Source organism: Vipera berus (genome assembly GCF_964194415.1).
Source record: "Vipera berus genome assembly, chromosome: 4".
NCBI lineage: Eukaryota > Metazoa > Chordata > Lepidosauria > Squamata > Viperidae > Vipera > Vipera berus.
This window is the reverse complement of record NC_138206.1, coordinates 19,340,208-19,362,155: the sequence shown is the minus strand read 5'-3', so window position 1 is coordinate 19,362,155 and position 21,948 is coordinate 19,340,208. Positions and strand designations below refer to the sequence as shown.

General features: G+C 40.4%; 1 protein-coding gene across 2 annotated transcripts in view; it reads left to right on the top strand.

Annotated features, from left to right (window-relative positions):
* The first annotated feature begins 337 nt into the window (after positions 1-337).
* The window catches only part of SLC35F2 (solute carrier family 35 member F2), a 38,871-nt gene continuing 17,260 nt past the window's right edge, over positions 338-21,948 (top strand). Inside the window, exons 1-5 of one of the 2 annotated variants that reach the window (XM_081326773.1) lie at positions 361-506; positions 2,370-2,616; positions 12,463-12,638; positions 13,122-13,249; positions 19,683-19,842. In XM_081326773.1, coding sequence (XP_081182899.1) covers positions 2,576-2,616; positions 12,463-12,638; positions 13,122-13,249; positions 19,683-19,842 — 505 coding nt within the window. In that variant the 5' untranslated portion in view covers positions 361-506; positions 2,370-2,575. Of the gene's footprint in view, positions 507-2,369; positions 2,617-12,462; positions 12,639-13,121; positions 13,250-19,682; positions 19,843-21,948 lie in introns of both variants that reach the window. The other variant, XM_081326772.1, reaches the window with a different exon arrangement.

Here is a 21,948-nt window from a genome sequence, read left to right as displayed (position 1 = left end):
CCCAGGGGAAAATCAGAGGATCTTTTAGCCTAGATAAAAACATGCCCTGTTTTTATTCTGTTATTATTATTATTGCTGCTCCGTGAATTGGCCTGTAATAAAATACAAACAAGGCAATATCAGGCTCATTCGCAAACGGCTGGGCTGCCGGTCGCTCCCGGGGATGCTCCCGCCACCTTCCCTTCGGCCTGCCTGAAGGGGGCAGGAGCCGAGCGGCGTCAGCGAAGGGAGCCCGAAGGCGGGCGCCGGGTTGGAGAACAGGAGCGGGCGCGGCGGCAGTGGCCCCGCCCTTTCCCCTCCCCTCCTCCGGTGCGGCCCTTTCAGTGCGCATCCCGGAGCCGGGCTGGAGTGGAGCTCTTCGCCACGCTCGCCATGGAGGGCGTCCGCTCCGCCTCGGTGTTGGAAAACGGCCACCCGGCCGCTCCGCCACCAGCGGCGGTTCCCCCACCGCGCTCCTCCTGCGCCTCCAACCTCTGGATCCGCTTGAGGGGAAAACTCTGTACGTGGTGAGTAGCCAAAGCGGGCAAAGGCGCTTTTTGCAGGAACGCCGGCCGGGGAGGAACGGCTGCAGCTGCGGGTGGAAGGGAAAAAAAAACCCGCGGCTTTTTAAGCCCCCGCCCCCGGCGATCGACCCACAGCGCTCGGGTTCGCCCGGTTCTTTTAAGCGGAGGGCGAGGACGCCCTGGTGGCGGGACGCGGAGGTTTCAGGGCTGGCGTTTCCAGTCCTTCGCACGTGCTTCGTCTACACCCGGGCTTCCAGCCTTTGTGAACTTCAGCTTGGCAGCTGGTTCGCGCTCCGGGTTAGAAATCTTTGAATCTTTCTAAACTGGAAACGGAAAGCGAGAAGGAGAGGAAGGTTCAGAGACTGGTTGTTTTTGAAGCCCCGGGAAGGGAGAAGGGACCTGCCTGCCGCCCTTCGCACGTGCTGCATTTCCGACCCATTATTTGATCTGCGAGCTCTAGCACAGAACGCGTGTTTTCTGTGCGTTTATGCCTGCTGCAGAACTTGTAAAAATCATTGTCAAAAGCATTACAGAATTTTTTTTTTCTTTGAGGAGAAATGACATGATCACCAGCAGAATACAGTACTATCCAGGTTGACCTTTTTCTTTTTGAGTTACAAAGTTCCAGGACCAAGTGAGAAATCTCTGATGTTCCTAACTGCTGAGATGCAGATAACAAAGTCTCCTTCTCATGCAGTTTAACTTCTGTTACTTTGAAGACACAACCCAGTAGTTTTCTTGGCAATAGTATGAAAGTGGCTCAATGTTGCCACCTATCTTGTTGCTTTTAATCAACTTTCCAATCTGGCATACAACCTTGGTCTGTGCTGGTAGGATAAGCCTGGTCTGAAGGCTGTTGTTGTTGTTGTCCGACCCATCGCGACCCCATGGACAACGTTCCTCCAGGCCTTCCTGTCCTCTACCATCTTCTGGAGTCCATTTAAGCTCACGCCTACTGCTTCAGTGACTCCATTCAGCCACCTCATTCTCTGTCGTCCCCTTCTTCTCTTGCCTTCAACCTTTCCCAGCATTAGGCTCTTCTCCAGTGAGTCCTTCCTTCTCATTAGGTGGCCAAAGTATTTGCGTTTCAACTTCAGAATCTGACCTTCTAAAGAGCAGTCAGGGTCTGAAGGCTACTCAGTATCAACTATGTGCTGCTATCTGTTGATTTTAAGAATATGAGACCTTTGGAGGGAAAGGCAGAGTGAATAGTTGAAGATGAATAGTGCCCAAAATGATTTGTGGGATGTCAGATGCTTTGTCCTTTAGAAGAAAGGTGAGGAATCTGTGGATGGACTTTTCAGATGTCCTTAATTTCAGTAACCCCAATTAAGCAGCCAAAGAGAAGTATATCCAGAGTTATAATTCAGTATTATCTGGAGAGTCACAAGTTGTCAGTTCCTGTTTTAGAGAATGGCCTAAAGATGATAAATCAGAGATGCCAGAAGGCTTATGAAAAAAGCTATCAATTTTTTATTTCTAGTTATTGCTATGTGGGAGATGGGGGGCAGTGCGGTGCGGGGGTTGAGAAGTGTGAAATATGAATAAAATATGAATAATTGCTCCGGTTTCTTATTCTAATGTGGACTGAACCAGTGGGTTTCTATGTGGAAAACCAATATCCCTCCTTTTAAAATTGCATAAAAGGTAAAGGTTCCCCTGTACATGTGTGCTAGTTGTTTCCAATTCTAGGGGCCGGTGCTTATCTCCATTTCAAAGCTGAAGAGCCAGTGCTTGTCCGAGGACGTCTCTGTGGTCATGTGGCCGGCATGACTAGATGCCAAAGGTGCACGGAATGCTGTTACCTTCCCACCATAGTGGTCCCTATTTTTCTACTTGCATTTTTACGTGCTTTCAAACTGCTAGGTTGGCAGAAGCTGGGACGAGTAACAGGTGCTCACTCTGTTACGCGGCACTCGGGATTCGACCCACCAAACTGCTGACCTTCTGATCGACAAGCTCAGCATCCTAACCCACTGAGCCTCCGCGTCCCTTTAAAATTGCATACCTCTCCGCAAAGCAAAACAACTTTTCCAGGAAGCAATGGACTAATATTCCCTGACAGAATAAAAATGCATACCCAACCTTCATTTATCTTTTCTTTTCTAACCCTGTAAGTTGTAGCGGCAAATCATGTTTTGTTGGATACTAAATCCATTTGAGGGAATTGTACAATATGTAAATAATAAACGAAGGAAATAGTTTAGTATTGGGTTTGCATAACAGCCCTTACCTCCATTGACTTGAGCCGTGGTGGCTCCGTGATTAGGATGCAGCATTGCAGGCTAACTGCCCATAGCCAGGAGTTCAGTCCTTTTGAAAAAAAGCACCTTTGAGACAGCCATCACCTGGATGACTGAGAATTTCCATAGACAGGAAGTAAGAAGTTCAGAGTTATAACATCTGTAGAATTCAACTTAACTAAGCAGGGGGATTTATCTAAATCAGAAAAAATGGTTAAGGCATCTCCTTTAAGGCATAAATGAGTTCTGTAATGTTTCATTGGGGGAAAAAAAGATTCTCAGCAAAAATTCAGCAAAAGAAAAATCTCTTCAGAATCTTTTGGACTCCTTACATAAAGTTTTAAAAATATTGAATGTCACTCTTTTTATGCTAGAGGTGTAATAAGTTTGAAGGGACTTGGGTATTTGTCTTATGGGCTTCTTCATTTGTAAATTCTTATAGGGTAAATATTATTACAATGATTAACCAGGTTTAAGGTTTAAGGTTTTATTTAATTTGTATACCGCCCTTCTCCCTAGGGACTCAGGGCGGTTCACTGACCGCCACTCCCCCACCCCTACCATGAGCTCGTGGCCGGTGTAGCACCCGGAAGCCTGGTGGGCAGAGGTCAACCAAAGGGACCCCACCCTCTGGGCCCAACCAGGTCTCCGTGATGCAAGCCAGGTCCGCATGCTCACCCTCAACTAAATCCCTAACGAGGGGAGCTTTGTTAACCACGGACCTGGCATTCAGGTACACCAGCCGGAGCTCAGGAGGCTGCACATCCTCGCTCCCGGGACCTCAGGGAAGAAGCAGAGGGTCGGAGCGCCTCACCGCTTGCAAGTAGCGGAGACGGCCCTCCTGGTAGCGATACGGCCCCCTGTCTATCCGCCTGCTGCCATTCCCCGTCGTGGGAATTGATAATCCCACGACCCGCTCATGAGCCCCGGCGACAACGACACCCCGTTCTCCCTCCGTGCGGTCAGACCCAAGTCTGGCCTGAACCATGGTTGAATGGCCACCCCCCATAGCCAGACAACCCCTATCTCCCACCCCGCTCCCTAACCCTATAAAAATTTTTGATAAAAAAGTAATCAGAGGCCTTCTATTAGATTTACATTGACGGCCCCTGCCCCTGCCCAGCCAGGTTCTTGAAGGCAGCATGGGTTACAGATTATTATATCCCAACAATCTGGAAATCTTCCGTCTCTGAAGATCTTTGAATGTATCAAGCTTGTAAAAATGGTAAAAATAGTGTTTATGCCCTTCTATATGCCCAGTGATAAAAGTTGCTTTAAAACTTTGAATTTGGTCTGTATCCACTTTTTTAATGGGCTTTTTAAGATGGGCTTTTAATGGACTCTTCCATTTATTTTTTTAATCTTTTTTTCTTGGTATAGATTTTTATACAATAGGTTAGGTTCTCCTTTGAAATATGCACAGTCTTTTATTTGTATCTCATGTACATTATGTATAATATTTAACAATAACTAATATTTTTAAGAAAGGCTGAGCGCCAAAGAATTGAGGCCTTTGAACTATGGTGCTGGAGAAGACTCCTGCGAGTCCCTTGGACTGCAAGGCGACCAAACCGGTCAGTCCTAGAGGAGATCAACCCTGACTGCTCTTTTAGAAGGCCAGATCCTGAAGCTAAAACTCAAATACTTTGGCCACCTAATGAGAAGGAAGGACTCACTGGAGAAGAGCCTAATGCTGGGAAAGATTGAGGGCACTAGAAGAAGGGGACGACAGAGAATGAGGTGGCTGGATGGAGTCACTGAAGCAGTAGGCGTGAGCTTAAATGGACTCCAGAAGATGGTAGAGGACAGGAAGGCCTGGAGGAACGTTGTCCATAGGGTCGCGATGGGTCGGACACGACTTCGCAACTAACAACAACAACAATATTTTTAAACAAATGTTAATTGCAACGCTTTTAAAACGGACTTAAATGAAAAAGGGAGTTAGAAAAGGAAGGAGAAGGGGTTCTTGGAGAAAAGGCAAAAAATAAAAGAATTCTAGCAGATGACATCACCAGAATGCTGGTGCCAAAGGAGACCAGCAAGATTTTTAAATTTTCCTCGGGAACCTACTGTGAGGCTGTTGTAGAGAAACCACAGGAATTCATAGAAAAATCTCCCCCTTGAAGGCTTAAGCACAAATATTCAGGGCTGGGAAATTATCGGAGTTAAAGTCCACATATTTTAAAAGGTGTCAAGGCTGAGTAACACTGTTCATAGCAAAGCCTTGATTAACCTACTGTATGTCCAACTTCTTGCCAGGCTAGTAGTCTAGAATAGGGCTCCTCAACCTTGGCAACTTTAAGACTTGTGGACTTCAGCTCCCAGAATTCCTCAGCCAGCTGGCTGAGGAATTCTGGGAATTGAAGTCCACAAGTCTTAAAGTTGCCAAGGTTGAGGAGCCCTGGTCTAGAACAGTTGGAATTCTCTGGCTTAAAGGGCATTGTCTCTGCATTATAATTTTATTAATGTTCCATGACTGCCCTGAATGGTCTTTTAAATTAAAAGTAAATAAAATGCAAAGCTTTTTCAGAAGATAATTATTGACACTTAATCTTTTTTTTTTACATTCATGGATTGAGTGGCAAAATAGATTGCAAAGGGAAACCTTTTCCCCCATCTGGCAGCAGAAATCTTCCTGCTCCTGTTCTGCTTAAGGAACTTACTTGCTTTGAGACTTGAAAGCCCAGATGGCATTATTGTGATTGTCATAAGGGCAGGGCAAATACGGTTTTAAAGGCCAAGCCTATGATTATGATTAAAGTGATGCTCCAAAATGCAGAAGCGTTTGTCACAATTCAGTGGTCATTGCCCAGATTCCAGTTTTCTCACAGAGAGTTTCAATCCACGATGACTCGGTCAAAATATAATCCTTTTGGTTCCCTGGTATAAAATCTTATCTATGTAAATCCACTAGGAGTCAAAAATAACTTTATGGGACATAATGAAAATAATAATAATGGCATTATATTTTACTTATGTCAAGGTGTTTAACATTGGCAGCTCATGTCTTTTAAAGTCTACATAGCAAGAAAAAACAAGAAGCTTATATTTAAGCTTATATTCCTTACGTGTGAATCCACCCAATTATGGGATTTCAACATATAATCAGTATACAATGCATTATGTGAAATCATGCCTTGGTAGCCTATTTTGGCTTCTTCTGTGATGATGCTACATTCATGTACCATGCAAAGCTATATTTTCCTCATTAAGGGTTTTGTGAAGATAGTAGAGTGCTGGATTTACATCTAATACTAAGGAATAAACATGTTTTACAAATCAGTATGTGTGAGTTTACCTAATAGAGGAATTCAAAACAAAATGGATTACTTTCTTCTTAGGATGCATGCCCCCAACTTAAGTAGATTCTTGACCTAATTATTTTCTTCTTTGTTTACCAGTTTGCTTAATGAAGAGTTATTGTAAAGGTAGTACAGTGTTCCAGTAATATAGATTTGGGATTCTTTTTCTTTTTAGACAAGACAGTTAGTTTTTAAAATCTGAAAATTAAATTTCAACATTAGACAAAACTTAACAAAACTAATATACTTCTGGGCATAAATCTGAAGTTCACTTTTAATTTATGGGGCGATCTTTGACTTACAAGTAATCTATCTGTTAAAGATTTACCTCCAGTTACACCTTTGGGTTTTTCTTTGTCAGTTAAAAACACATTTATGAACTCTGGTATAAATGGAATGGAATGTAGTTTTGGGATGTTGTCAGCTTGTTGAAGGTTATCCATTGTCACTTATTTCTACTTAAAAATTTGCAGATTTGGCTAGAAATCAGAGCTCTTTGAAACAAGAGATGACTTCAGTCTTTTCATTTAAAAATCAAAGCTCTTTAAAATAGAAGAAGTCTAAAATCTTGCTCCTTATTTTTTATTTATTTTTATTTTAATTCCATTTATATCCCGCCCTTCTCCGAAGACTCAGGGCGGCTTACAAGCTTAGCAGTAGCCTTCATTCTATGTATATGCCTGCTTATTAGGGCTTTCACACACACCCCAAGTGGCATTATTACAAAGTCAGCTTAATTGCCCCCAACAATCTGGGTCCTCATTTTACCTACCTCGGAAGGATGGAAGGCTGAGTCAACCTTGAGCCTGGTGGGACTCGAACCTGCACTAATTGCAGGCAGCTGGTGTTACTTAAGGAGGCATTAGCCCACTGCTCCACCAAGGCTCTTATAAACTTGAAGCCCAACTGGGGTCAGTCTGATTTTTTTTGCTTGTGTGTCTGATCCCATTGGAAGTGCACAACCATGTGATTGTGTCAGATAACCTCTCTTTTTGTTCAAATAAGTATTAGAATAAGTATGTTAAGCACTTGTTATAATTTAAATAAACTGGATTATCCATCCAAAATAAAAAGAAGTGGGGTAATCCTTGTAGGATAAAAGTATAGGATGTTTATTTGTGTTGCATTTGTTATAAGTGCAGTGCCCAGATCTGGATATAGTGCAGCAGATTAGCTGGATGACTGATTTTTGGAATAATGGTATTGGACTGAGTGTATGGAGCTTGACCCATAATTATAAGACAACTGCCCTTGAACTATCTATAGATTATGCATGATCCTTGAGTTCAGTCCTACACAGAATTAATTAAACTATTCTGGCTGAGAAGTGACAATAGCAGGAATATCTCATTCAAGGAAAGGCTGCAGCTGGAGCACCATTCATCCAGACCCTGACAGTCTCTGGGTACTGAATAAAGATATTGTTTGGGTCTACTGTTTTGTTGGAAGTGAAGATATGCACCAAGTTATCATCAACATCAACATACTGATGGTAATTGATCTTCCCAGCAACTCCCAGATGGTCCAGAAAGATACTACAGTCAATGGTATTGATTGTTGCTGAGAAGTCCATCAGGACCAAGAGTATTTCTTGCTGTTGTGGTCATTTTGATTTCTGGCAGCAACATCTCCAACCACTCCTCCCTTGTTACCATCTTCCATCATTGCTTTCCACCCAACATTTTAATTTTTCCTCTCCTCTTCCTTCTTCTCTGTGCATCTGCTCATGTTCACTATCCTCCCATATTGCACTAAGAAAAGATTCAGATGCAACAGGGGGGAAAAAACATCAACCCACTTATTCTCTCTTGCTCTCATGGAACACTTTAGCTATTTTGTGTCTTCTTACAAAACAACAACAAAATATAAAACCATTTGTTGTTTATTTGTGTTTCCCCCCCTGAATTACTTAGTGGCCAGGTAATAGTTGATGACAGTTCTGGTTTATTCTACACTGGCCAGACCACATTTTGAATGATGTTTAGTTCATGGAATGAACTAAAATATATACAGAAATGGGTTATCTGGATGTTGGAAGCTGGTTGTGTTTAGTCGTCTGAGTAATTGTTGAAAATGCTACTTCAATTTGAGGAAAAGAAGATTAAACAAATTATGAAGGCAATTGCTAAACATCTGGAAAATTGCTGTGCAGAAGCGGGTCCAGAGTTTTCTTTTGCTCCATACAACTAACTAAAATCTGTTGGATGGAAACCTCAGGAAAACAGATTTTGGCTAAAATGAGAAGTGAAAGTTCAACATTGGAAAGGCTCACTTTGTGGGCAAAATGAGGGTTAGATTCTCCTCCTTTGGTGATATGTTTAAACATAGATTGAATGGCCTCTAATTTGGGATGTTATCTGTCCTTCATTGTAGTCTACACTGACCAGGACATCAAGTTAGATGATCTCCAAACTCTTACAAGCTCTTTGAATCTCTGCAGTCATTGACCATTTAAATCTCTTACCTCCAGAATAAGACTAAGAGTCCAAATCTCACTACATAGTCTTATTTCTATCCATTGTGTGTGCACTATCCATTTAGTCCTTGTTCTTTTTTATGTTACTGATTAAAATTAGTGCAGGTTTGAGTCCCACCAGGCTCAAGGTTGACTCAGCCTTCCATCCTTCCGAGGTAGGTAAAATGAGGACCCAGATTGTTGGGGGCAATTAAGCTGACTTTGTAATAATGCCGCTTGGGGTGTGTGTGAAAGCCCTAATAAGCAGGCATATACATAGAATGAAGGCTACTGCTAAGCTTGTAAGCCGCCCTGAGTCTTCGGAGAAGGGCGGGATATAAATGGAATTAAAATAAAATAAATAAATAAATAAATAAAATGCTACATTTATTCAAGAGCCTTTAGTGAGGAAGACCATCAGCAAGGTTAATACTTTAAATTTGTTAAAAAAACAATAATCTGAAGCAATCTGTAACTATTGCAGCCTTCCCACATAGGTTGGGGTAAAATTCCTATTATTTCTAACGAGGGAGTAATTACTATTGAGAGGTATAATTGATATATCTGGAAAACTAAAAATTTGGGAGAAAATCACCCCTATTCCCATTGCATGTTGAGACTCTTAACAAATCGTAACAGGTTAATGAGATGGGACTTACCTTTGCAGATCCCCTTTGTATATGGGAATGACCCTGGAAGACAGAGGGAGATCCGGAGACTGGAAAACTGACATGTAAAAGATGTCTTAGCCCACAGAAGGGACAGGATGTGGGAAATGGTTCAGAACTGATTGTGTTGGTAGGAAAGACCTTGGGATATGGGTTGGAGAGCTACTGCCTAGGGCAGGGGTAGGCAACCTCAGCTCTTTTATGACTCATGAACTTCAACTCCCAGAATTCCTGAGTCAGCTATGCTGAGATCATCTAACTGAAGTCCATGAGTCATAAAAGACCCGAGGTTGTCTACCCCTGGCCTAGAGAATGATGAGATATGTAATGGTATATGGAAATGACCTTGGGAGACGCTAGAGAAGAGAGGCTGTCAAGGGAATGGTCAGGTAAGAGAGGCCAAAGCCTGTGGCTGCATAATGGGTGGAGCAAGAGGCTAAGGAGGATCATCCCTTCCCAAAATCTTAGGCTTTAAAGAAGATGGTGGGAGATTTGTACTTTGAGACTTGCAGGAGTCTGTTAGTATAGATTTACTGATTGTGATTCTTACCTAGCTTACCTGGTATGGCTGACATAAGTCATGCAACTCTGAAAGTACAATTCTTCTGCTGACACCTTTGCAGTCCAAGAGAGGATCCTTCCTGAGCCTCTTGCTCCACCCACTATGCAGCGGTGGGCTGTAATGTCTCTTATCTGACCATTCCTCATTCAGCATTCTTCATCCATCTCCCAAGGTTCTTTCTCACATACCGTCAAAGAGACCCTCCTTAGTTTTCCAGAGAGTAAGAGGAAAGAGGAGAAATACTTTCAATTTTATAAGACTCTGTTAATGTGTAATAGTAGTACTTCCAAGTGTGCTTTTCATCTGGATTAGCCCATAAGGCGGCTTCTTTTTCTTTTTCCTCCATGTCTGGATCAAACTTTAAAGTGCCAGAATGAAGCCACCTTCTTGGCTTTGTCATTGGCCCAAAATTATTGGTACATGTTTTTGATAGTAGCCAACATACAGGCTCTGCATCCCCTCCAGATTCACATACTGTGTTGTTATCTGCTAAGAGCCTCCACTTGAGCATATTGGCTCTACACTTAGGCCAGGGGTCTTCAAACTTGGCAACTTTAAGACTTGTGGATTTCAACTCCCAGAATTCTGGGAGTTGAACTCCACAAGTCTTAAAGTTGCCAAGTTTGAAGACCCCTGACTTAGGCACTCTAACCCTCAACCTATTCAGGGTCCTCCAAATAGTATAAGGGACGTCAGATTCTTCAGCCATATCCTCCTTTAATGTTATTCCTTGCATGATGGTCTCCTTCCTCCTTTTAATTCAGTTTTTTTAAACCCATAGGTCTAACACCCTTGCAGTGAATGTGCATATGATCAAGGATACTGTATATTCACAGATGAATAGCCTTATGGTGGTTTTGGGTCAGCAGAATAAATCAAGACCATATTCTGCATAACTAAAAGTCTGTCTGAGATCATTCCCATTACCTCATCCAAGAAGAAGCTATTAATCTTTTCTGTCATTGCAAAGTGAGGCAGAGAAAGGCAGCCAAAAGATAATTCTTCTTTTATTTATGGGATGATAAATAATTGATAAGAAGTGGTAATCAATAGTTATCCCAGTAGCACAATTAGGGAAATTAGCAGAGAAGAACATGCTTATTATGCAAGAATGTCTGTGATCCTTTCTTTATGGAAAACAGATTTCCAGAGCTGATACACAAGCATTTTCGGCCATGGTTCCAATATTATAATGTTATACCCTTCTCCTTCATATTCCTCCACTTTTAAAACATTTGTGAATGAACTGCATCTTTAATTTCCATCATTTTGACAGCACTTCTATTTGGCACATCACTTTATGTATTATTAATCTCAATATTGATTGTGTTCCATGGGGCAAAAGTTAGGTGTTATGACGCATTGAGCTGTTCATGTAACAAAATGCCTCTATGTAATTTAATGTTAGAACTATTATGTAATAGTGCACTGGGGAGAAACACTGAAGAAAATTGTTGTAAATAATAATACATTAAATTAATAGGTTTGCATTCTGTGAACAAGCCTCTGAGACCAATGAAGGAAAGTAAGATGTGGTAGGATTTTTAAAGTAAATAAGCTAGACAGTTATGAGCAATGGTTCAGGTCGGTTGAAATTATGAGAGTGCATATGGGCATTGTTACCGGCATAAAGTGTTTTTCCTGTTCATAAAAAAGTTGCTCTGGATGGAGAGCACCATTCCCCAGAAAACAAACTAGTGATCATCACTTGCTGTTAGTCTTCCAGGAATGTCTGTCGACCTAGTTTGTTGTTGCTATGGTTCATCAAATCAACTGTGACTCCTGGTGATTTCAAGAACAAGTCCAAGCAAGTTTCTTGATGATGTTTGTGTTGCCATTACATTCTTAGCAGTAGCTCTTAGACTTATATACTACTTTATAGTGCCTTACAGCCCTCTCTAAACAATTTACAGAATCAGCATATTGCCCCAACAATCTGGGTCCTCATTTTACTGACCTCGGAAGAATGGAAGGTTTAGTCAACCTTGAGCTGGTCAGGATTGAACTCCTGGCTGTGGGCAGGGTTAGCCTGAAATTCTAACAATTGTACCACCACGACTCTTGGCTCTCTCTTCCTAGGGCTGAGAAAGAGGGACTGTTATATCCAGCTGACTTTTATGTCTAGGCAGGACTAGGTTGTAGTGCCTTTAGCCACTATCCCAAACATGGCTAGTTTCATTTTGTCTTTTTCTGGGTAGAGCAGGACTTTTCCAAACAAGGTTTGGAAGGTTTCTGTGAACATATATAGAATGCCTACAGAGCCTCGAGGCATTCATGTGAATACAAGCTATGCTTTACTTTTCATACGCCACAGTTTTTGAAATGAAAAAAACAGAAGTGCATATCCCACTGTAAAACATTTTCTTTTTCATCCTTAAAAATTTCTGTTGCTATTCTAACTTCTGCAGTTTAAATATTCCATTGTGAGAATGGTGGAATTTTTCCCCCCCACTCGGAATGGTATTGCCTAACAGTGACTGCTGGGTAGCATTGGAAGTTGGTTCAATAGGATCAGGTCTTCTCTTCACCCAAGTAACCAAATGCCCCTGTATTCTTGTTTTTTTCAAGCATCTGGGTCAACTGATAAATGCTATGCTGATTAAATTCTTCTTGCTAATAGAGATTTGTGTAAGTACATTTGCAAGGCCATTGTCATGTATTATGAATTACCTAATTCTGTAAATTGATAAATAAAGCTTTTCAAAGCCATTTCCTTTTTCCATTTACAGGCATATTGTGAAAACACTTCTCCTGGGTCAGATACTCTCCTTGCTTATTTGTGGGACTGCAGTCACAAGCCAGTTTCTTGCCGACAAATACAGCATCAACACTCCAATGCTGCAGAGTTTCATAAACTATTGTTTGCTTTTCCTAGTGTACACAACAACTCTTGCATTTAGGAAAGGTAAAATGGAATATATTGAGCTCAAAAACTTCCTATATTACTCTCCAAACATGTTCTCTTTCAGAATATTCCATTCCATCCCCTAGCTTAATGAGTTTCTTCTTAAATTTTATCCCTCTCCTTCCTCCCTTCCTTCCTTCCTTCCTTCCTTCCTTCCTTCCTTCCTTCCTTCCTTCCTTCCTTCCTTCCATCCATCCATCCATCCATCCGATTTATATGGCTCACCAACGCAACAAGGCAGCTCTCAGTGGCTAGCATAGAATTAAAATAATAAGAAATGATAATAATAGAAACAGAGATAGCAAAACATGCATTCAGCGCTATCAGATCGAACATGTAGCACCTATGATGCGAACATCCAACTACCTTAGCTTCAGAGAGTGCCTTTTTCCCACATTCCATTTAAGTTCCCATATTGGTCGGACAGAAAAAGGGAGCATCTGTGGAATGGTAGATGGATTTACATGTTTGCTTTTTTTTCAGATGGTGATGGGATCTTGCAGATCCTAAAGAAGAAATGGTGGAAGTACATTTTGCTTGGATTGGCCGATGTTGAAGCTAACTACACCATTGTAAAAGCCTATCAATATACAACTATAACGAGTGTCCAGGTAAAAATAATAGTGTATATTTTGGCATGATAAGCATTAATATTTCTATTGTTGCAACAGTTTGTCTAGGCAATTGCTATTTATAATCTAATATAGTAGGGTGATCCAAATTAGATCCTTAACTTCAGCCATGAGGTTCACTGGGTGATTTTGAGAGGATCTGTGTTTTATAGGGTTAGTGCAAGAATGCAGTAATGGTGGAAAAAAACAGTTATGCCACCTTGGGTTTACTGAAATGTAGTTTCAATATCATACAATAAATTGGTAGGAGAATAGCATTAGTAATAGCATTTAGACTTATTTACCCTTCATAGTGCTTTAAAGCAAAGTCCCCAACCTTTTGGGCACCAGGGACCGGTTCCTTGGAGAAAAGTTTTTCTATGGACCGGAGAGTGCATAGTTTTGTATGCTGGCTGCATCCCATGGATGGGGCTTTGCTTGTTTGTGCGGACCAGTTGCTGGCCTGCTGTGGCCCGGTACCGGTCCATGGACCGAGGGTTGGGGGACCCTGCTTTAAAGCACTCCCTAAGCCAGGGGTGGAGAACTATGGCCCTTTTATGATTTGGGGACTTCAACTCTCAGAATTCCTGAGCCAGCCATGCTGGCTCAGGTATTCTGGGAGTTGAGGTCCCCAAGTCATAAAGGGGCCATAGTACCCTACCTCTGTTTTAATCGGTTTAGAGAGTCAGCATATTGCCCCCAACAATCTGGATCCTCATTTTACTGACCTCAGAAGGATGGAAGGCTGAGTCAACCTTGAATTGGTCAGGATCGAACTGCTGACAGTCAGTAGAGTTAGCCTGCAATACTGCATTCTAACCATGCACCACTATGGCTCTTAACCGAATGCTGATTTCATCTGTTTTAGGATAGAAATGGCTGTTAAAATATAGCACTGGCCATGTAGCTCCTGAATTCAAACAGAAAAGTTATCCCACATTGCTGTACTCAAAGTTACAATGACCTCATTTTATATGCCCACTAAAATGTGTTTTAATGATCAAATTGATCCCTGATTTTTAAGATGTTAAAAGCCTTCGGGCAAGAAAAAGCCATTAATGGAAGATCACAGCATGCAATCTGAGAATTCCTTCACATAGCCTTGAATTATATCAATTTCTTTGCAAAGTAAAGAATTGCGCTTTTGTGCCCTGAACATCCTTTGGCACTGCTGCTGAGGTGGATTTCACAGTGGAAATCACAGTTTTAACAGTGAACGGGTTCTCAACTTTGTCCATAGATGCAAACATAGTTTTAGTCTGCAATCTACAAGATACAATCATTTCCTCACTGACAGGATACTTTTGATGTTTCATCAGTGGCTTTTTCTTTTTGAGGAGGTCATTTTGATAATACATATATTTGTATTAATGCTACTGAAGCGGGGAAAATTATTATTGGTCTAAAATTAGGACTGAACTGAAAAGAAGCATTATTTTTATTCATTTGCGAATTCTCACAAAAGTAGGGAAGTTTGGTGGAAGGAATTCTCTTCCCAGCCTGACAATCCAACATTTTGCTTTGTAATGTTAAGAAATCAGAGCCAATTTGGTGTAGTGGTTAAAGTTAATGGACTAGAAGCTTGGAGATTGTTGTTTGAATCCTCTCTTAGGCATGGAAGCTGGCTAGGTGACTTTGCATCAGTCTGTCTTCGCCCTAGACTGTGAAGTCAAAGTTATCTGTCTACCAACCTGCATTAGATCAAAGTGGAAGAGTATAGTCCACAACCTTCAACAAAGAGGTGGATTGATTCAGGATGTTGTTGAGTAATAAACATTAAATATACCCCAATCTCAAATTTAGACTATTGATTAACCTCCTTAACTATTCCTTTTCTAAGCACCTGGGGACATATCGATGTTATAATTCAGTTGGTGTTTGGGGAGCAATGTTTCTATTCATAAATCAAGAGAAACTCTCAAGGTCTCCTCAACCTACTGACCCACAGATACTTCTTTTGAAATCACTTTGGCAAAGTAGCAGTTTTTAAAACAAAAATATTTATTTTAGTAGCATTATTTAACAAAACATTCTCCTCAACTAGAAACTTCCCTTTCATAAGAGTGATCCAACTGCTTGTTTTAGATAAGAAAAACCAATGCTATTTGCTTTGGTATCAGACTGATGTTAGTTTGAAGAACTGTGTTGCAGATTTTTTTTCCTTTTCCTTTTGAGGCTGCTAGCAGTAGGAACACAGTTGCTGTTTCCCAGCTGCTAAGGCCACAGTGTGGTGATCTTCATTGAGTTAAGTGGTGCCTCCTTCTGAGGAAATCTGGATAAAATCCTAGAATTCTAGTACAAAGTTCTTCTCTGGGCCTTATTTAAAGTTCAAAAGATCAGTGTTTTTTTTAATTTTCTTAGCCTCTCCATAACATTGGAGTAAATGATCCATTGTTAACTAGAGAGTCTGTAACAGTGTTTCTCAACCGTAGCAAGTTTAAGATATGTGGACTTCAACTCCCAGAATTCCCCAACCAGCATGAAGTTGAGTTGAAGTCCACATATTTTAAACTTGCTATGGTTGAGAAACACTGGTACTTTCCAACAATTTGCAAACTGGCTGAAGTTCGTGGAGAGAAGAACAAAGAGAAAGGTTCAGTGCATAATTACTGATAATGGTACTGAATTTACAAATAAGTATTTTGTTGATATGCTACAATCAGCTGGCATTGAGCATAAACGTTCAGCCCCTTATAGGCCACAACATAATGCATTTGTTGAGAGACGTGGGCAAACGTTACAAGCCATGATGAGAACCATGTTAAGAGATTCAGGCTTAACAGATAGACTGTGGGGGGAGGCAGCAAAATGTGCAAACCATGTTCTGAATATAGTTGTTAATACTTCTACTGGTAAAATACCATATACTATATGGCATGGTAGAAGACCAAACCTTGATTACCTGCACACATTTGGCACCCCAGCTTGGGTCCACATTCCTGCACAACTCAGGAGTAAAGGCCAACATAGGGCTAGGCAATTATACTTTGTAGGTTATGAAGCTAACCATAGATCCTATCGTTTCTGGGAACGAGGCACAACTAATGTATATAACAGTGCTAGTGCAAGATTCCTTGAGCACGTTGGTTGGGATAGGTTAGAGCAAGAAACTGTTAATACTGATCCTCTAGTGTTTGAGGACTCCTCTGATAACGTAACTAGTAATGATAATACATCTCCTGTAAATATAAAAGATGAAGAGGAGATAGGGGAGATAAAAGAGGAATCAGAGGAAGGAAAGGAGACAGAAATTCAAAGCCCTGTAATTCCTTGGCGTTCAACGCGCATCAGACATCCACCTGATCGCTATGAGGCTAGTATATGTCAAGTTAGTGTAGAGCCTTTTAACTATGATGAGATCAGGATGTATCCTGAAAAGGAACAAGCATCATGGAAAGCTGCAATGAACAGGGAGTTGAAGTCTTTGCAGAATCTTAAGGTTTATCAGAAAGCAAAACTGCCACCTGGTGAGCAAGCTATAGGTTGTAAATGGATATATAAAATAAAGAAGGGTGTAGATGGAACTATAACCCATAAGGCACGTTTGGTTGCACAAGGTTTTGCCCAAACTACTGAGGATTATGACGAGGTGTTTGCACCCAGTCTAAGGGCAACTACTTTAAGAGCAGCTTTAGTATGGGCGGCTAAAAACCAATATATGGTTAATCATGTAGATGTTGAAACTGCATATCTACATGCTCCATTGCAACATACTATTTATTTAAGAATACCACCAGGATTGACCAGTGATAGAGACCATGATTGTTGGGAATTAAAGAAAAGCCTCTATGGATTGAAACAATCAGGCTATGAGTGTAATACATGTTTAGTTAATGAGTTAAGTGCAATAGGTTTTGTAGCCAGTAATGCTGATCCTTGTTTCTTTAGAAGGGAACACAACGGAGCATTATCTTTTATTTTATTATTCACAGATGATATTGCAATAATAACAAAAACTGAGTTAGAAGCACAAACTATCATTTCAAGATTGCAAAATAAATTCACAATTAGAAATCTTGGAGAAATTAGCCACTATTTGGGGTTAGATATTGTGAAAACAAATAGGGGTTTTAAGGTGTCACAAGCCAGTAAGATATCTCAGTTATTAAAGAGATACAATATGGAAATGTGTAAACCAGCAAAAACTCCGATGGCTATGGATTTTAAGGACACTAATGTTGAGAGTCCTGTATTTGATAAGACTATGTACCAATCTTTGATAGGAAGTCTTATGTATCTGAGTAATTGGACTAGACCTGATATTTCTTACTGTGTAAATCAATTAGCTAGGTACAACAATAATCCAACTGTTAGACACTGGCAATCAGCTAAACGAGTATTAAGGTATTTGAAGCAAACTATTCACTACTCGTTATATTTAGAGCCAAATCGTGAGTTAATCCTTACTGCATATGCAGATGCGAGTTTTGCCTCTGATACAAACACTCGTAAATCTACCTCAGGGTTGGCTATAATGTTGGGTGATTCTTTGATTGGATGGAAGTCCATTAGGCAAAAACACATAAGCTTATCTACAATGGAGGCTGAATTTTCATGTCTATCAGTGTTATGTACAGAACTGCTAGTGTACAAACAATTATTGTTAGATATGGGTTTAAATGTAAATGATCCATTCATTGTATATGAGGACAATCAAGCTGCGATAAAGATGGCTAATAATGCTACAGTAAGAACAAGATCTAAACATACTGATCTTCGTTATTTAAATGTCAGACAATGTGTCAAAGATAAATTAATACAGTTAGAGTATTGTCCATCTGATGTAAATATTGCAGACCATTTTACGAAGGTACAAAGTGCTGTGAAACACAATGCTAATTGTGAAAGAATGTGCATAAGATTGTAAGAGTTATATATTATTCTACCCAAAGGGGAGAATGTTAGGCATATGGTGTTAGCCTACAATGTTGGGTTGAAAATATATTAACCATAATGCTATGTCTTTAAGTTGTTAATTGGCCAATGGGTGTGTAAGTGTTCTCATGGCCATAAGAGGAAGCTAGGAACGTAGTTTCTCTCTCTCTCTGAATTCACTGATCTCTACTATTACTGTTTTTGCTCTGCTGTTGGTTTACTACTGTTGTAAACCTGAACTGTGTATTGACCTCTGGACCGGTAAGAAGACTTTGTAGTTTGGATTACTCCTTGGACTGTTGCTATTGTGTATGACTTGGACTGTTTATTTTTGACTGTGCATTTTTGTTTTTACACCACCTCAAAGTAAAATACTTTTTGCTTTTAGAACTCAGTGTATTTCTGTGTGTGACTTTTACTGCTCTCAGTGCCCTTCCTTGTCTGTGCAACTCTTTGGTAGCACAAGGAGACCTCTGCACAACAAATTCCTTAACAGTGTTTCTCAACCGTAGCAAGTTTAAAATATGTGGACTTCAACTCCCAGAATTCCCCAACCAGCATGAAGTTGAGTTGAAGTCCACATATTTTAAACTTGCTATGGTTGAGAAACACTGGTCTATAATACTTATTTGTTAAATTTATAGCTTGCCTTTTTTCTCCCAGAGCTCAGAATTTCCCTTTTTTAACTGCACAGCAGTTCAAAGTTACCCAATAAGTTTCTTTGAAGATAATCTTGAACCTGGGAGTTACTAGTCCTAATCTAACACCTTAACAGCTACATCACGCTACTTCTCATGGTATGGATATTTAGGGATAAATCAGGAGAAAATGGATGCTAGATTACAAAGATCAGAGGAAGAATCTCTTTGATGCCAGCTGGGTGGTGGCCAAGTATTTTATTTTAAAATATACTCAGGATAATGTCATGAAGTAGCATACTTTGGTTGCTGTTATTAATATGTTGTTAAAGTTTTGTTAAAAAGTTTGATTAAGGTTCTAGACCTTGGCCAGGATAGAGATATAGTTGGCATGAGGAAGGAACAACCCCCCACCCCACCCCAAACAAAGTAGAACTTTGGTTTAATTTAAATTTAGAGTAAGGAGAATATGTTTTATTAATTTAAAGCTAATAACATGTCTGTCCATGTATTAAGCAATTTTCTTTAATTTTTCAATTTATTGCCAGCTTTGGAAGGGCCTTAGAGTTAGTTTATATAGCCCTGTGTTCCACTGAAAACAACTTAAAAAGATCTCTTTGAGTTCAACCATTAAGTTTTCTCTGAAACGCTTTCGGAAAGACTGCCTTCTAGAATTTTTCCCCCAGTGTAGACTTCAGTCCTTGGACTTCCTCATGGTCCATCATTGAGATATTAACCAGGTGTCATCCTGCTTGGGTAGATCAACCAGTTGCCGCTACGAACTGTGTAAAGACCATTTAGGCTGTTTAACCTGATTTACACCGGACGGGGTACCACATCCTGAGCATCTCCTATCTGGGTGAGAAAAGACCACTTCCCTTTTTTTATGATGGAGTTCTCTTTCTTTCTGTGTATGGCAGCTCCTGGACTGTTTTGGGATTCCTGTGCTGATGGCTTTATCATGGTTCATCCTCCGTGCAAGATATAAATTAATCCATTTCATTGCTGTTGCTGTTTGTCTGTTGGGCGTAGGGACCATGGTCGGTGCGGATATATTAGCTGGAAGGCAAGAAGGTGAAGGTAAGGCTTGGGCAAAATAATTTGCTAAGTATGCCAAAACTAACCATGATAGCAGCAAGGAATATTTTAAATTTAAATATTTTAAATTCGTTGATGAGACTAGTAGTGAAGAATGTTCTCTGGAAAAATCTGGCTAGACAAAATAATAGTTTTCTTGTTTGGACAAATTTTTTTTACTCTGCTAAGTTCAGAAAGTCAGTGTGTTTCCTTAGCCTAAAAAAGTTAGCTAGCTAAATGAAATGATAAATATATATGTGTCTGTATATACACAGGAACACATACTTTTATCTAGACACTCAGTTTACAAGAACATCTTTGGCAGAAAAATGATCTGTTCTCTCTTTTTTGTCCAAAAACAAACAGGAAAAAAAATCCACCCCCAAATATTTAGAATTATTATTAGCAAGTGCTGATTGTACTGTATGGCACAGATAGTCTTCAACTTACAACAGTTCATTTAGTGACCATTCAAAGTTACAACGGCACTAAAAAAGTGACTTATGACTGTTGTTCTCATGACCTTTGAAGCATCCCATGGTCATGTGATCAAAATTCAGACTGACTCGTGTTTACGACAGTTGGAGTGTCCTGGGGTCATGTGATCATCTTTTGCAACCTTCTCTCAAGCAAAGTCAATGGGGAAGCCAGATTCACTTAATAAGCGTGTTACTAACATAACAGCTGCAGTGATTCACTTAACAACTGTGGCAAGAAAGGTTGTAAAGTGGGGCAAAACTCACTTAACAAATGTCTCACTTAGCAACAGAAATTTTGGGCTCAATTGTGGTAGTAACCTGAGGACTACCTGTATTGAGAAAAATTAGCCAGATTTTTGGTGTGGGTGGATTTATTTTAAAGGAAAAAACTATGCCTTAAGCCACTGCAAGACTTAAGGCGATCCACTTTGCCCCTTAAAAATCCCTCCAATTCCATATATGGGCCAGAAAATGATCTTAGCTATTTGAGGATGTGCAGAGAGCTGGCTGTGTGGGAGGCATAAGTGGGATGTAAGTAGCAGTTTTCCCATCCATGTGTTAGGCGCTTAGTAGATTAATGACTTGGCTGAGTGTAGAAAACCTTCAGAGTTTCACTTACTGCAATATTCTGTTTTTAATGCTTATTTATCCTGGCACAGTGGATGAGTTTCTCTTTGGATGGAAATGCCATGAATTGTTTTTATGAGGAAACCTGATAGTAGATGTACAATTACTGCTTTCTTTAGAAAGTGGAAGGGAGCTAGCTTAGAGAAACGTCCTTGATCCATATTTTGCCATTCAAGATATTTGCAGTATCTTTGTGATATTGTTCACAGCTGTGTTTTGCTACAAGCTTCATGTTGTTTAAAAGAGCTTACTGTTTTTTGCTTCCCCTGCAGCATATCCTATGCCAGGGGTAAGCAACCTTGGCTCTTTTATGATTGTGGACTTCAACTCCCAGAATTCCTGAGGTAGCATGGCTCTGGGAGTTGAAGTCTACCAGTCATAAAAGAGCCAAGGTTGCTTACCCCTGGCATAGGATATGCTGCAGGAGAAGCAAAAAACAGTAAGCTCTTAGACAACATGAAGCTTGTAGCAAAACACAGCTGTGGACAATATCACAAAGATACTGCAAATATCTTGAATGGCAAAATATGGATCAAGGACATTGGGAGCAATTCTCTTCCTGCAAGGTCTTGCCTAACATTTGTGGTGAGGAAAGCATGTGAGAATCCCCCGCCACCATAATCCACTCCTGATGCCATGCAGTTCTTGGGGAATGGGAAGGAAAATCCAGCACTTGCATGGTTTCATTGCCAACCCCTCTCTATTGATACGGTTCTTAAATTTAGTGTAGTACAAACCTAGTCACAACATTCTTAAAAGCTTTAACAGGCCTCTTTTGTAAATGAAAAAATTATCTAGGTCACTCTCTTGGCTTGTTACTTGTGTACCTGTTTTAATTAAGAAGACATATATCTATTGTAGCATCTTCTTCCGTATCATTCTTGAAACCTATTATTTTTAATCCTTTCAGATCAGTCCCAGTCTTGTCCAGTAAAACTTGTTTCTCTGGCATAACATCTTTTAAATACAGGCTGCCTACAGAGGAACATATTCTAAAAATTGA